The sequence below is a fragment of the Mercenaria mercenaria genome, chromosome 7 (genome assembly GCF_021730395.1).
Source record: "Mercenaria mercenaria strain notata chromosome 7, MADL_Memer_1, whole genome shotgun sequence".
Taxonomy (NCBI): domain Eukaryota; kingdom Metazoa; phylum Mollusca; class Bivalvia; order Venerida; family Veneridae; genus Mercenaria; species Mercenaria mercenaria.
In genome coordinates, this window is record NC_069367.1 from 39,535,057 (window position 1) to 39,551,625 (window position 16,569).

At 35.8% G+C, this 16,569-nt stretch overlaps 1 protein-coding gene across 1 annotated transcript; it reads left to right on the plus strand.

The window, feature by feature from the left end:
* Positions 1 to 8,782: 8,782 nt before the first annotated feature.
* LOC123554332 (uncharacterized) lies at positions 8,783 to 11,967 on the plus strand. The gene is made up of 4 exons (XM_045344409.2): positions 8,783 to 9,055; positions 9,661 to 9,853; positions 10,059 to 10,189; positions 10,440 to 11,967. The coding sequence occupies exons 1-4, from the start codon at positions 8,915 to 8,917 to the stop codon at positions 10,959 to 10,961; spliced, it is 987 nt and encodes a 328-aa protein (XP_045200344.2). The 5' UTR covers positions 8,783 to 8,914; the 3' UTR covers positions 10,962 to 11,967.
* The last annotated feature ends 4,602 nt before the right edge of the window (positions 11,968 to 16,569 follow it).

The window sequence follows — 16,569 nt, forward strand, 5'->3', positions numbered from 1 at the left end:
AGAACATCACGATGAAAGAATGCATACATGCATGCTGCTGTTATAAAAATACACGTCCGATCGAACTAATTTACTGTATATGTAATTTATTGAATATTAAAGTAAAATACATGTACATAATTATGTTCGCTGAAAACATCAGAATAACATTCTTTATTATATCAATATTTTAAACTCCTTTAATTGCCAATCAGTGAGTTTGAATTGTATGCTTTCTTTCGATACTATATCATCGACTGGTTGTGTGGAATTACAGCGTTAAATAGCTCAAATAAAATGCGCCCAGAGACTATCTCGAATCGTTAAAAACACTGTTTCGTCTTTACAACAAGAGCTATGAACGTTTCTCAGTTCTTGAATACTCTATAGTCATTATCTTTCTCGAAATACACTTTTAGTTATTATATTACCCATCCTAACGAAGATATTTTAGTTATTGTCACTTTTAATTGGATGAAACTAAATTCTGATTGCTTTACACGAACAATGTTGATAAATACTTGCCAAGGGTTGAATACGCTGATACTAGGGTCATCTTTTAAGTTCTTACATATGGTATTAAGAAATAAAATGTATTTATTTGGGCCACCTGCTTTAATTGTATTCAACTATTTCAGTAATCTTGTTAATCCCACCCAGAGAATTAATAGGCGATCTTTTTAATTAGAAAGATTTCATGATATCAGCTCTCCTGTATGTCAGATCGTCTTTCAGCCGGGTAAACCAAAACAAGAATCTATGCACATGTATTGAATCATGTAACTGTGTTCGTTTTACTTGACGTTTTAAGTCTGGAAGCAAGACATTGTAGAACAATTGTGTTGGAAAGATTGTGTAGTTATTTGGAGAGAATACCTCTTATAAAACATTATGCCATTTGGACTTTTGTCAACGTGCAGGGAAGAAAGTCCGAAATGGAATAGGTATCCATCCCCTGTTATCACTTTGTCCTACCTATTATTTCAACTTACCTTTGTCCGAACATTAACACTTTCAGTGCAGTTAATAGTAATTAAAAGGTGATATGTCAATAAATAAGTAATATCTCGCTTCCTGGTAACTATGGAAGAAACATGGTTACTATACAATTTAAGAGAAAGTATAAACCAAGTAATATTTCAGGGCTTTCGTATCGGTTGCTTTCATAAAGACAGCTAACCAACCGTTTGCACTTTTGTCCATATCCTTTTGAAAGTAAACGTACATTTAAATCATATATTGTTAATAAAATTTCTAAATACCAAATATAGATATAATACTATTTATTTCACTTATACGCACCATTTTTTAAAGTAAAAAGAAATACTAATCAAGTGTGTGTGTGTGTGTGTGTGTTTTTAGAAAACGGTTAAATACCATTTACAAATAATAATGCAGAACCTTAGATTTTGATTTTTACAAGAAAATGGTAAAATAGCACACATATATTAGATGCTCTTTGTCGAAAGTGTATGACAAAAACGTTATAGTTTGTTTTTAGCTCACCAGAGCACAAAGTGCTCAGGGTGAGCTATTGTGATCGCTCACCGTCCGGCGTCCGTCCGTCTGTCCGTCCGTCCGTCCGTCGTCCGTCCGTCCGTCCACACTTTCCTTTAAACAACATCTCCTCCTAAACCAACAGGCCAATTTTGATGAAACTTCACAGGGATGTTCCTTGGATGGTCTTCTCTAAAAATTGTTCAAAGAATTGAATTCCATGCAGAACTCTGGTTGCCATGGCAACCGAAAGAAAAAACTTTAAAAATCTTCTTCTCAAAAACCAGAAGTCCTAGAGCTTAGATATTTGGTGTGAAGCATTGCCTAGTGGACCTCTACCAAGTTTGTTCAAATCATGACCCCGGGGTCAAAATTGACTCCGCCCCAGGGGTCACTTGATTTTACATAGAAAAATCTTAAAAAATCTTCTTCTCGAAAACCAGAAGCCCTAGACCTTAGATATTTGACATGTAGCATTGCCTAATGGACCTCTACTAAAGTTGTTCAAATCATGACCCCGGGGTCAAAATTGACCCCGCCCCAGGGGTCACTTGATTTTACATAGGAAAATCTTCAAAAAATTTCTAAAAATAAAGCAGAAGGCCTAGGTCTTAGATATTTCACATGTAGCATTGCCTAGTGGACCTCTACAAAATTTGTTCAGATCAGACCCCCGGGGTCAAAATTGACCCCGCCCCAGGGTCACTTGATTTTACATAGGAAAACCTTAAAAAATCTTCTTCTCAAAAAGCAGAAGCCCAAGAGCTTAGATATTTGACATGTAGCATTGCCTAGTGGACCTCTACTAAAGTTGTTCAAATCATGACCCCCGGGGTCAAAATTGACCCCGCCCTAGGGGTCGCTTGATTTTACATATGAAAATCTTCAAAAATTTTCTTAAAATAAACCAGAAGGCCTAGAGCTTAGATATTTCACATGTAGCATTGCCTAGTGGACCTCTACAACATTTATTCAAATCATGACCCCAGGGTCAAAATTGACCCCGCCCCAGGGGTCACTTGATTTTACATAGGAAAATCTTCAAAAAATTTCTAAAAATAAACCAAAAGGCCTAGGTCTTAGATATTTGACATGTAGCATTGCCTAGTGGATCTCTACAAAATTTCTTCAAATCATGACCCCCAGGGTCAAATTGGCCCCGCCCCATGGGGTTACTTGATTGTACATAACAAAATCTTCAATATTTTCTAAAAATAAACCAGAAGGCCTAGAGCTTAGATATTCGACATGTAGCATTGCCTAGTGGACCTCTACAAAATTTGTTCAAATCTTGACCCCCCAGGGTCAAATTGACCCAGCCCCAGGGTTTACTTTATTGTACATTGGGAAATCTTCATAAATTTGCTTAAAATAAACCAGAAGGCCTAGATCTTAGATATTCGATGTGTAATATTGCCTAGTCGACTTCTACAAACTTTATTCAAATCATGACCCCCGGGGTAAAATTGGCCCCGCCCCAGGGGTTACTTGATTGTACATTGGAAAATTTTCCAAAAAATTTCTGAAAATCATCAGTTTGACATTTGAAACATATTACTCTGGTGAGCGATCCAGGGTCATCATGACCCTCTTGTTTTGTGTTATTTTCTTCCCTCATAACGTCTACCGCATGTTTGTAAATTTTTAAAATAATGTATTTTTGTGACTTTCCTAAAATGGAAATGTAGTCATAAATACAATAAATTTATATGTCATTGTCTGATCTTGCTGTAAATTTGAAATGTTACCAGCGACAAAATGTTCTTAAAGTATGCTAAATTTCAATAAAATACTTTGAAATGTTTTTAAGATAATGTCAAAATAACATATGGCGGGTTAGCTTACTTTGTTCAGTATATCAGGATCCATTAGGTCTCTTGTAGCAAAAACGAATACATTATGACCTTTATAAAATAGTTCTATGTTACCCTTTAAGCACTGATTGCAAAGAACGTGCATATTAATTCAATATTTGTTTCCATATTTGATCATTTGCGCATTCCATTTTTTTGTCCACCACTACCCACAATGTCATTAGATAAGTGTGCAGTACGTTTAACAATCTTTTACTGGTTGAAGGTGTGGAATGAAATGTTTGTCTCAGGGTTACTGTTCAGGCGGTAACGAGGCTGTAAGAACTCCCTGATACCTAAGGACAAGAAACAACAGTCAGTACGTCGTAACTTTTTAAGTGCGCCGCATAGCAGTTTAAGACAGGTTTGAAGGTTCATCGAATCTGTATGAAAGATTGTTTAGAGCATAGTCTGAAACTGAGCAAACTTATAGTAGGCTCGGTCTGACCGCGTCAATGATAGGTTTCACAAAATATGTACGGAACCGAGTCCTTTTGACCATAGATATGTACGGAATCGAGTCCGGATTTCGACTTCATATTAATGATTTTCAAGCTTATACATACTGATATCTTGTTTTGAAGTTATTGATATACATGTGAACACACAGTTCTTTGAGGCTTCAAAAAGGCTTAAATTTTGTACTAAGAATTTATTTTTTTTAAAACTTGTTCTAACTATTCTAAGACTATTATCGAGTCATGTTTCGGCTAATTCCCACATACGCAAATTCCTTTATAGCAAATTAGCAGTTTCGAATAGCAATTAACAGCTACATTTAAAAAAAATATTGTTAGCAAGCCTACCAGTTCACCTATCTTGATCTGTAACAGATTCAACGTGATTTCATATACAAATGTACAGGTATAATGTCCAAACAAAAGACGAAACTCCTTCAGTTCTAAAAGAAGTTTTAATAACTGTTATAGTCATAAGTTCTATGACGTTTTTAGTTGTATAATAGTGTTTAGAAATTAAAAAAAAAACATTTTCAGAAAAGTGTAAGTTTAGGGGTAGGGGGGGGGGGGGCGAAATGACAATTTTTGAAATCGTCGCAGGGTACGAAATGACCAAGATGGGGATGAGTTGACTGGGGGACGAGTTGACTAAGGAACGAGTTGAGTGTAAATCGTATCAGAGTGGCAGAGTCGAACTCTACCGCAGGGGAAACTGTCTAAAAATACGGCTCAAAGCACCTGCACGTCCCTTAAGAAAATATTATCTATTCCATTCGGAAACCTGTCGATTTTTTTCATCCACCAATCAAAATATACGGTTTTAACCAGCTATTCAATGGCCTTCACCTCAGATATAAACAGGAAGTAAAGATGGAATCAATACCGGCCTGCGGTCGGAATAACGGACTAAATTTATGTCCATAGGACACAGGTGTCGCCTCTCCAGTTCTACACTTCTTGTCTTATGACTTTAGGTGAAGTATTTAAGATATTTACAATATTTTTAAGCACTTTATGTGTATTTTTCACCAAGTGTAGAACCAACCTCTGGTCTTGTCCAGTGAAAGTCCAAACAGACCACCAGGCGCACATACTGTATAACATTTCCCTAACAATACAGTTTAATACTTTTGAGATACGTGCGACATAAACTTGTAAGTCCTTTTTGCATACTTTTGGTCGGACGGACGGACGGACGGACTGACAAGGGCAATTCCAATTGCCCCTACATACTATTTAAAAATGAGGTGATGGACACACAAAAAGATTTTAAGCGAATAAATTTTTTGTAAAGTGCTACATGCCAGTTTAAATGGTACAATTGTTGCATGACTCAGATCCCCTTATTAACATTCTGAAGTGCGTTTCATTTTATTTATAGTGAAAGAACATACAAACAGAGAGTAAAGCTAATACTGCAGCAATCTTTACAATAGTCTGATATAATAGATTTCAAATCATATACAAATGTACATGTAATTAAAAATTGTATTGCTTATAGTGTAAAGTAGCTTGAATTGATCGCCCTCTCTACTACGACTTGAAAATGTTAATGTGACTAACTAGAAAAGTTACAAAAAAGAACAGAATGATATAAAAAAAACTCCTATAAAACGGCCACGGGATTTCGGTTCAAAACCTTAAAAAAAGAATAACTGAGCCGTGCCATGGGAAAACCAACATAGTGGGTTTGCGACCAGCATGGATCAAGACCAGCCTGCGCATCCGCGCAGTCTGGTCAGGATCCATGCTGTTCGCTAATGGTTTCTCTAATTACAATAGTCTTTGAAAGCGAACAGCATGGATCCTGAGGCTGGTCTGGATCCATGCTGGTCGCAAAGCCACTATGTTGGTTTTCTCATGGCGCGGCTCATATTATAATGTTGCACGAGAACGAGCTTAAACCACTGGTTTCGTAATAATTCTGTAACATCCCATGGGGCAGTGTCGGACAACAGTACAGAAAGTGCTAATGTCACCCGGTTCAGCTAATAGTCTTGTTTATAATGTTACTATACTAACATGTACACTTACCTAAATTCCGTGCATACACGCGCATTTAATCGGTTTTACAGACAGGTTTTTATCCTTAAAAATATTTTAATCCAGTTAACACCCAGTGCTTTTTGTTATAAGGTCAATTGCGGGGTATAATAACATAATGAAATAGCGAAATTTGAATAACTTAAAAATCCTAGGTGTTAAGCATTCAAGTGTATATTATAAAATTGAAAATTAAACATTTTCACATTGTATATTTTAAAATAGTCGACAATTACTAAAGCAATTTTCAGATCGTGTTATTTAAGAACGTGAGTTTCATGAATCCACTCCTATTTATTTGAAAGAGATGTAGCTGCATGAGATGAAGACCTTTGTTCAGAAAATATCAATGAATTTATAGAAAATGGGTACACACTTTATGGGCAATATATTTGTAATTTGCTTAAAATCAACTCATGGCATTAAAAATATTGATAAGAATAACGGGAAAATTTAACTGACCACATAAAATAAATTTTCATTAAAAAAATTCTACTAAGCAGTCTACAAATAAGCCGCACCATGAGAAAACCAACAAAGTGCATTTGCGACCTGCACGGATCCAGACCAAAGCGAACAGCATGGATCCTGAACAGACTGCGCGGGTGCTGGATCCATGTTAGTCGCAAATGCACTATGTTGGTTTTCTCATGGTGCGGCTCAAATAAAGACAGCGCAGTAGTCCCCGGTGCTTTATAAATAAAATCTAAAAGAAAGTGGCTATGACGCTTAGAACTTAACACCAGCCAGCTTTGACTAAGTCTAACAATCAGATGTCATGAATGATGCTTTCAAGGCTTAAGTGGTATTCTGTCATACTACTTCATGATCCTAAAGGACGAGAATCTATGACAAAACTGAATCCAAGTACAAGGTGAACTTTTGCGGCAGCCTAGATATTCTCAAAACAATCCAAATTACCTATAAATCATTTGAATGCATGCTAAGAACGAAATGAAGCAAAATTATAGCGGGCTGTTCGGAAGGGCCGTCATCTGATGTTGTAAGAACTTGCTCCCGACGGACGATCAACATCAGTTTAATAGGATCCCGTACTGTCTTGACCCTTTTGCTCATATATCTGTATAATTGCAGGTATGCAAATTCTGAATTAGCAATAAAATATGGTAGAACTAGTGTGAACTCGGTTTGATTAAGCCTGTTCAATAGCGGTAATGGAATGTGTGATAGCACCAAGCCCGTGGCACCAGCTTCATGGACTCAATGATCCCAAAGTCAACTTCTTCAGCGTTGGCACATTCTTTAATTAGATAAAAGTACGTGATTCTTGCGCAGATTAAATGCTTTATAACAAGGAATTAACATTAAAGGCGGCATTTTAATTCTCTAGGAATTTCATTCCTGCTTTTAATACATAGGGGAAGGATCAGTGAAAATTACCGCCAAAGTTCATCCGTCTAATATGACATTGCAATCCAAATATTTTAACAGTGTGTGTTTTTAACGGTTAATCCGGTGATACTAATTATAGATGGAACGCTTAGATATTACCCCAGTGTTAGAATAGAAGTGGATTGTTTTTAACACACATACAATAACCTTTATTAAAGGGACAGAAAAAAAAAACTTTTTTAGATAAAGGTAGTCATACTTCGTTTCACCATTGTATAAAGATACATTTGAGCCGTGCCATGGGAAAACCAACATAGTGGCTTTGCGACCAGCATGGATCCAGACCAGCCTGCGCATCCGCGCAGTCTGGTCAGGATCTATGCTGTTCGCTAACAGTTTCTCTAATTGCAATAGGCTTTGAAAGCGAACAGCATGGATCCTGACCAGACTGCGCGGATGCGCAGGCTGGTCTGGATCCATGCTGGTCGCAAAGCCACTATGTTGGTTTTCTCATGGCACGGCTCATTTAAAGTTTTAAACTTAACTAAACTGGCCATTTTACTGATGAGATTGGCTAAACTTGTTAATAAATTCATCTGTTTGTGTCTCTACGAGTGCAATAGTTCAATTTCTTCATGCTCAGCATATCATTATAAATACAATCTTAATAACAAGTTTATATAATATGTGCTTGTTTTATTAAGTAAATTCCAATCGTAAGATGCAGTTAAAACCTATGTATTTCTGTTATTAAAACTGGCGGACTTACTGCCTTTTGGAACCACAAAAGTTGAACAATTGTCTGAAGGGAGCACCGTTCATTGCGGGAATTCATTTGAGCCGTGCCATGGGAAAACCAACATAGTGGGTGTGCGACCAGCATGGATCCAGACCAGCCTGCGCATCCGCGCAGTCTGGTCAGGCTCCATGCTGTTCGCTTTTAAAGCCTATTGGAATTGGAGAAACTATTAGCGAACAGCATGGATCCTGACCAGACTGCGCGGATGCGCAGGCTGGTCTGGACCCATGCTGGTCGCATACCCACTATGTTGGTTTTCTCATGCCACGGCTCATTTGTAGATTATGAAATGGTAAATCTTGATTAGAGCATAGCTCAGTGCAGTATATATTGCTTAATTATCTGTCTCAAAGAATATGTTTACAGTCTATTTTAATGTAGAAATTGACGTTAAACGTCTGATATGAGATATCACCATGACTAGGTAGGTTTTAAAAGCAAGGATTAAGTTATCGCAGTTTAATATCCAACAATAATATTTAAAAACATATGTCTCCTTAATGACAAAAAGCGCTTGCTTTTGTAACCGTTTTACATAACATAATATGCGTTTTAAGGAGATCAACAGTTTAGTCAATATATAAATATCTTCGCTATCTTTCAACAATGTTAAAATGAAGTACTATCTACCATTTAACAGTTATGGAAATAGTGTGGGTAAATCCATATACAGGTATGTAAAATGTTGTACAAATGTGGGAGGGGCTTAGCAAAAGAAATACAACTGAATCAATACGTCAATCATAAGAAATGTGGGCATATACTAAGGACTGGTAGTATATAACCATTTAAACCCTCACGTTTATTATATACCTCGTTTGATGTTTTCATGCGAAGAGGAAATATTTCTATAGTATTGGAATAATAATACTAATAAATAATAAAATAAGTAAATATAACGGTAAATTGATTTATCTTAAGCAAAAATAACAATGCTTTTGAGCTCAGTTGCACTTGTGTCGAAGCCGAAGAATGGAAAGAATAAGGAATTAGCAGAGAAGAGAGCAGAAAAGAGATGGATAAATGACCCTCAGGAGGGATCTGAAGTGACTTGTGCAGAGTGTAAGAAAGAGGTAGGTGTTTATTAAGATTTATGTAGGTGTTTAAACATATAACGTAAATTACTATGTAAATGCAGCAAAGTTTGACTTGTTTAAGATTGGGCAAACGCACTTGGGGAACAAATGTTATTTCTGTTTACATTTTTTTGCATGTTAATTCAAAGATCTCAAGGCTAATTGGTTAATTATCTACTGCAGTTAAAATTCCATATTTAATCGGTTTCCGTCTACTTACATGTGTACGGCCGTCTAATAACTTGGAATCCCTGTTACTAGGTACATGCAATTTACGACCGTATTATACTCATATCGTATTCAATGTTACTGATATGACTTGTAAAAGGTTTCCCATTTTCAAACGACACTTCTTTATTGTTATGATATAGTATACAACATAGGTAAATCAACAAACGTTTAAATGCTAGCTTTATCTTCTACAAGAAAAGATAATTAAAGAAGATAAAGATAATAGAGAAACAAAATGTTTATGCTTACACACTCTAACAACAAGTCATAGATGGTTGATTTTGGATGACTTTTCGCTTATTAGCTGTTTCGTTTCTATAATTTCTCTCATACGAACTTGTAAATTTAATTTGTTTATTCGTTCTTTCTAGATTGAGGAGGACAAGTTTGTATTCCAGTTCCCATCCCCAGTTCCAAGCAACGAAAGCACGGGACAGCGACGGAATTTCACCGACTATCCAGGAGAACGGGTTACCATAGTTACTGGTGACGCCCTATGCCTCTCCGTGGAACGATTTTACTACACTATTGCTCTACGTGAAGAGTCAAAGGCCGATCTGACTTGTAAGTTGTCATTAAAAACCAAATCTAGTGACTTTACTTTTCATACTGAAATAAGTTTTAAGATTTCTTTACAATGAAAATAATGAAAATTAATTAAGTAAGCCAAAACAAAGTTAGTATTTAAAAATATACTATATCAACAAATAAGTTGAATAATTCGAAATAGAATACACATGCTCAAGATGAGTACTATTTATTCTTTCAGGTGTATTTCGCAAGAAGGTCTTGGAAACAAAGACAGTACCTAACGGCCGTGTGGAAACTGTTGTCTTCGCACTGGACTGCGATCAGGACTTTTACATAACAACGTCAATGAATGGAGACTTGGAGTTAAATGTGAGTACTTTGTATTATTATAGTCTCGTACGTTTCTATGTAAAACTGTAATAGAATGTGTGGAGATGTGATATAACTTAAGCTAGAATCCCTAATTAGACATTAACCAAATTAATAACACAATTAGAAAAATATATTTTAAAAGTATTACGCAAAAGTGCATGTTTATATATGTCGGTTAAACAATAGTTTCTTTCTCTCATTTAGTTGTTTTTATTTCTCATTTAATTGTTTCTTCCTCTTATTTTAGTACAACCCGTCTATTCCAAGAACGAATGAGCCTGATGAACGGATGTTTGACGTCTTCTTTACAAATCTTGGACAGGTATTAATTCAGCCAAAGCTTCACCACAACACTTACCTTCATCATTTGGACAACTTCTTGAGCATTCAGCAGTTGGACCTTAACTGGCGATGCCCGGAAGAATATTTCTTCCACTTTAACGCTGTACCAGAGAGCGTTTCGCAAAAGAAAACAGAGGATAAGAAAGTGTGTACACATCATAAAGACGTAAAAAAGAGTCTGTCCGTCCCAAATAAAGTTACCAATGGCACTGAAGTGTGTTCAAGTGAAAGTAGCAGTCAGCCTGAAAAGACTTTCACAGAAAGGCTTGGTGAATACGGAAAAAACACTGATTCAGATCTGATTAAACGCGCTCTGGATAAATATGCAATAGAACTGCCTACAAGAAAGCAAAGGAAAAGTAAACTAGGATTTTCCAATTTATTCCTTGGATGCTTCAGCGCAAAAAGTCACAGAATTGTAGCGTGATGACTTCGTAGTCTGAAGTTTTAAGAACATGTGCAATAAGTAGCAGAACATTAACTAATTTCCGTCCAAGGTACGTTTCTGAGCGGACACGGTGCTAAATCATGAAATGAGCTAACAGTGTAACTTATGTTCATGACAATATCATATGAGTAACTATATTTATTATTGTGTGTACATAACACTCTATGGCAAACATCTGTATAAAAATGAATTGTTTAACGAGTTGTAAGTGATGTATAAATGAAATACAGTATGATTATGTAATGATACATAGTGAATCAATGTTGGAAAAAGGTATTGTAACGTAAAAAGACAATTTGACTTTTCTCGCAGTATATATGCATAAAATGTGTCATTTATTTATCAGATGTACTTAAAGATTAAAATATGTTTAAATGTTCAATAGTGCAATAACTCTTTTCGTCACATCAGCGCAAAAGGAGGATAACTTAAAAGCATTTATACTCTTTTTTGGCTGAAGTGACGATTTATATAAGATGTCATATCACCTAGTTCTGAACGCATACTGCCTTTGTAGATTGCATAGGGTTTAGATTATCCTAAACAAAGAGTATACCACTGTAACATGTAACTCAGGATATGCGATGTATACTGCTTCTCCGGGGCCATACGGTCCGGGCCAGCAATGTAAATCGCTGAAACAAGAGAAACATGTTGCAAACTCACATATCTTGTACTACTTTTACCAAATTAGAAATCTATTTGCAGGATATAGAAAATTGTGTTTTCACCAAGAGCTACGGAAAATACTATGCGAAGGAAATTTTGAAGTTTTGTACTGTTCACAAGATTACAAATTTTGTTACAACACACTTAAATTAAAGGGTATTGTCTTATCACCTGAAGAAACTGGTGTTTGCGTGTGTTGGGTAATAAAAACATGTATATGTATTATATTTTGATCTCCCAAAGTCTAGTCATTTGTATTTATTTCATTAATTTATTGTTTTGTCAACTGATGGAAATAAAATTGTAAATCATGTAAGTACGTGTTTGCCTTGGTCTTTATGTAACCTGTTTTTGCTGTGCCATCAATAACAATAAACACCTTATTCCTGGTGAGAAACAGACAGTCATCAAACAATTTGTCATCAGAAGAACTTTTCATAGACAGTCCCTATTTCTTACAGATAAAATACACTGATGCATCGTTTCTACCTGAAAAGTTGAGTAAGCGCTCTTTAGTTTATACCACATACTGAAATGAAACAGAGGTTCTGACACCTGCCAGTGGCGTAGTTGCACTGAGGTTACGGCCCTATTGCTGTGAATCAATAATGAATAGAAGATTTCAGTTCCTATTTCTTGCTAATTATGTATAATGACGGACAACTCTCCTCGGCAAAACCCCCTTCCTAACATGAACTTGGAAAGGATCTACAACAGATGGATGTGTAAAACACCTGACACCTTCTAAGTCCAAATATTCAGTTCAGAATGTGTCTTTATATTTGCTAGCAAAATAAAAGTTACACCAAAAACATAAATAAAGCAATGTCACATATCAGTCTCAAGATCTGGGCTTTTTGTCAGAGTTACAATGGTATACATTGCACACACTATTTTATAGAAGTATACAAGGAAATATTTATAATAACGGTATGGAATAAACAACATTTGAGCCACGCCATGAGAAAACCAACATAGTGGCTTTGCGACCAGCATGGATCCAGACCAGCCTGCGCATCCGCGCAGTCTGGTCATGATCCCTGCTGTTCGCTAACGGTTTCTCTAATTGGCAATAGGTTTTGAAAGCAAACAACATGGATCCTAACCAGACTGCGTGGTTCCATGCTGGTCGCAAACCCACTATGTTTGTTTTCTCATGGCGTGGCTCATTTTAAGAACCCGTAATAACACTCGCCAATGTTATTTCGGCGTTAGATATTCCATAAGAAGACTGGTTTCTGTAACAGCCGAATAATGCCGAAAGCACAGATGGCGAAAACGTAATCGAACGGAATCAACCGATTGTCGAAACAGGGCAGGTCTAGCATTCAATGCTCGGAGATAGACTAAATTATCAATTTATTTGTATGATTTATGTTCTAGTTGTTTACAAATTACTAGGAATTATTCATCTTTGCTATTGAACGTGGATGTTAATCACATCAAAGGATTGTTGTTTGGAATTTGAAATCTTGACTCAGACTTCGATATTCCGCAAGCTGTGTCTATTTGGAAAACATTAAATTTCCCGACAGCTGCCGTTTAGGCGCGGCGTAAATATTATGTCATAGTAGGACACAGAGGTAAATACTATATTCCGATAAGCAATAGTATACCAACAGATATTAATGCTGTTTTCATGACTATAAGTGTCATTTTTTTATTTTATAGGTTATTTATTGTTACTGATACACATTGACAGTTCTACCCAGGTGCCCGCTCGTGATGAAATAATGCACGGAGGGGCGCCTGGGTCCCCCCCCCCCCCCCCTCACCCCCGCCATCAAAGCTGGAAAGTCTCAGTCAAGTCCGTATGACCTATAATCGATAATTGTGTCGGTGAGACCTTAAACCAAACAAACGTTGGCAAATTTGAAAGTCTGACAGACAAATATCAGAATTTCAGCAAAAATTAATATATGAGCCGCGCTATGAGAAAACCAACATAGTGGGTTCGCGACCAGCATGGATACAGACCAGACTGGTCAGGATCCATGCTGTTCGCTTTCAAAGCCTATTGCAATTAGAGAAACCATTAGCGAACAGCATGGATCCTGACCAGACTGCGCGGATGCGCAGGCTGGTCTGGATCCATGCTGGTCGCAAACCCACTATGTTGGTTTTCCCATGGCGCGGCTCATATATTTAATCACTAAAAGTGTGTTATAACCTTAAATATAGAGCTTAGATACCGATTACATAATCGTTTTTTATTTTTAAATATATTTTTCTAAACTCTACCTTTTTCAATTTTAAGATCTCAACAAAGTACCATTTAGCTTTGATTAACAAGAAAAGGAGAATAATTATACGCATGATTTGAAAAGCCTTTTGAATTATCTTCTATGAACAAATAATTATATAAAAAGATTGAAGTGGGAGAACCTTCACGTTCGGTCATTTCTGGGTTGTTGCGCCATAAAACATAATCTTTGGAAAAAGACCGATCTTTCATCCAAATAAAAACCTTATTTGATCACTTGATTCAATAACGAACAATAATTGAAAAAAATATATAAAGAAAAAATATAAAACAGTGAACATAATTTCAGAATTTCACATATAAATAGCAGTTAAGTAAAGTTCTGGCTATTTCTTCTTTAGTAAACCAAACCCGGGTATTTTATAATTACAATCAGAATATTATTTAGTTTAAAGTTAACATTTTAGGGTATATTTATCATGGTACTTGCTTGAAAAAAAGGTTTAAAAAGTCTAAATATGTTTAAAATGTATTTAAGAGCAACATTAACTCTGGCCAATAAAGTGTAATTCACATACGTTATAGAAAATATCAATTTGTTTGAAGGATAAGTTACAAAATTCGTTTAAAAAATGTCTGTTAGTCGATTCAAAATATTACGATGCAACAAACAACAGCTACTTCTGATTAACCCTTAGCCTGCTAAATTTCTAAAATGGACTGTTCCATCATTCAGTTTGGGCAATACCATTTATTATTCGAAGGGGTGTTCACTGAAAATTTACTAACTGAATAGCGAACAGTGCAGACCATGATCAGCCTGCACGGATGTGCAGGCTGATCTTGGTCTACACTGGTCGCAAAGGCAAAACCAATTGCCGTCAGCAGGCTAAGGGTTAATCTTGAGAAGATTTAACAAACGAATGTATAAAGTTGCAAGTTCATGTTTATGTTCTGTTTTGTGCCTGATGGGAAATAGTGTTGATTGTTTGAAAACAATCCTCTGATAATTTTACAGAGACTCTATTCCAGATCACTGTTTTCATTTTCTGTCCTACTTGAAAATAAAACTAAACTGATTAAACCGGCAAAACAGCCGCATTCAAAATCTATTTGGCGCCTTTTGGTAATGATTTAAAAGCACACTATTTATTTGATAGTTATTAAGGGAAAGACAGCAAAACGAAATAATCATCAATTTTTGTTGATGTTTGTATTGTTATTGACTTTTCTTTATTAAGTATAAGCAAAGAAGTATGATCTTTGGTATAAGGAAAAAAATGCAAATCCCTCAAAGGGAGAGAACATCTGTTAATACGCACAAGATATGACAAGTTAAGTCCGCTTGTCGACATTACTAAAACGTGTATGTATTTTTACATATCTCAATGAAAATCAAATGTCATGGAGCTTTCTGAACCACAGAAGTTCATTTTATATAATTTGTCAGCTTTATTTCAATTTCTTTATTTCACTCAGATCATGCAAATAAACATGACAACATGAGGTAATAACACAATTATAAATGATATACGAGGCCGAAGAAAACAATCATTACAGTGCATATATATAAATATAAATATTGCGGGAGAGCACGTAATACAACATATTTCTACATTATTAGATATAGTTTAAGTTTAAAAAGAGTCCCTTGATCATTGATCCATGCTTATATCTAACATAACACACTCCACATGTATGATATAAGTAGCTGATATACGTACATATTTCCCCATTTTAAAAGATTCTATTGAAAATATTTTATGATACCATGTGCAAGCATAAAAGCGGGTGTTTTATAGTTATTAAATAAATCCGTGTGTACAATGTACACAAATTGGAGTTATGAAATTTCATAAGAAAGTATATATTCTGCTAGGCGCATCTATCGTACAAAGTTAACAGAAAATGTATTCTTCCAGGCGTCGTAGACATAACTTATGTAAATTATGAATAAATTTAAGCGTTTCAAATATGATTTTGTTGAATTTCTTGGTTTGACAGTTTCTGTAGTTATTTCTGTTGTAAACTACATGGTGTCCGAAAAGAAAGGTAGCACTTTCATACTTTCAGAACATGGATATAACGTCGTAGAATTTGCATCAAAATACGCACACATATAAAACAAAGATGTATGTCTTTTTAGGTTAAACAGTGGAATAAATATGTCAAACAATACCATTTCATATTTTTTAGTACAAAGTACCTTTTGTATCAAATGCGTCATTTCAATTATTAATGACGTTCTCAACACTAGCTTTTCCTGTTTAACTCGCACTATGATATTGTTAATAACATTTCCACACATTTCTTCGTTGATCATCTTCACTTCCCGTTTGATGTTTTTCAACAGGATATCCGTGTTCACTGGCTTTGGTCTGTAAACAGTCGACTTCAGGTAGCCCCAGAGAAAGTTATCGCACGGGTTCAAATCAAGACTGTGTGCGTGTCAAAATTGTCCACAATCCTTCACTTAAGGGTATCGTCGGGAAATGAAGGTTTCATGAAGATAATTTAATACAATAATAGATGTATGTGACGTCATACTATCCTGCATGAACCAGACATTTTGCATATTTTTCGTTCGCTTTCGAAGCGCGGGAACAAGCTTGTTTTTCAAAAGCGACAGGTACCGTTGTGAATTTACAGTGTCCTTAAACACTTAAGTACCGATCACTACTTGCGACGACATAGCACACCAAACCGTTAACTTCT

Coding starts and splice junctions, on each gene's coding strand:
- LOC123554332 (XM_045344409.2), top strand. CDS start 8,915: ATGCTTTTGAGCTCAGTTGCACTTGTGTCGAAGCCGAAGAATGGAAAG. Junction 9,854..10,058: donor GTCAAAGGCCGATCTGACTT/GTAAGTTGTCAT, acceptor TTATTCTTTCAG/GTGTATTTCGCAAGAAGGTC. Junction 10,190..10,439: donor ATGGAGACTTGGAGTTAAAT/GTGAGTACTTTG, acceptor CTCTTATTTTAG/TACAACCCGTCTATTCCAAG.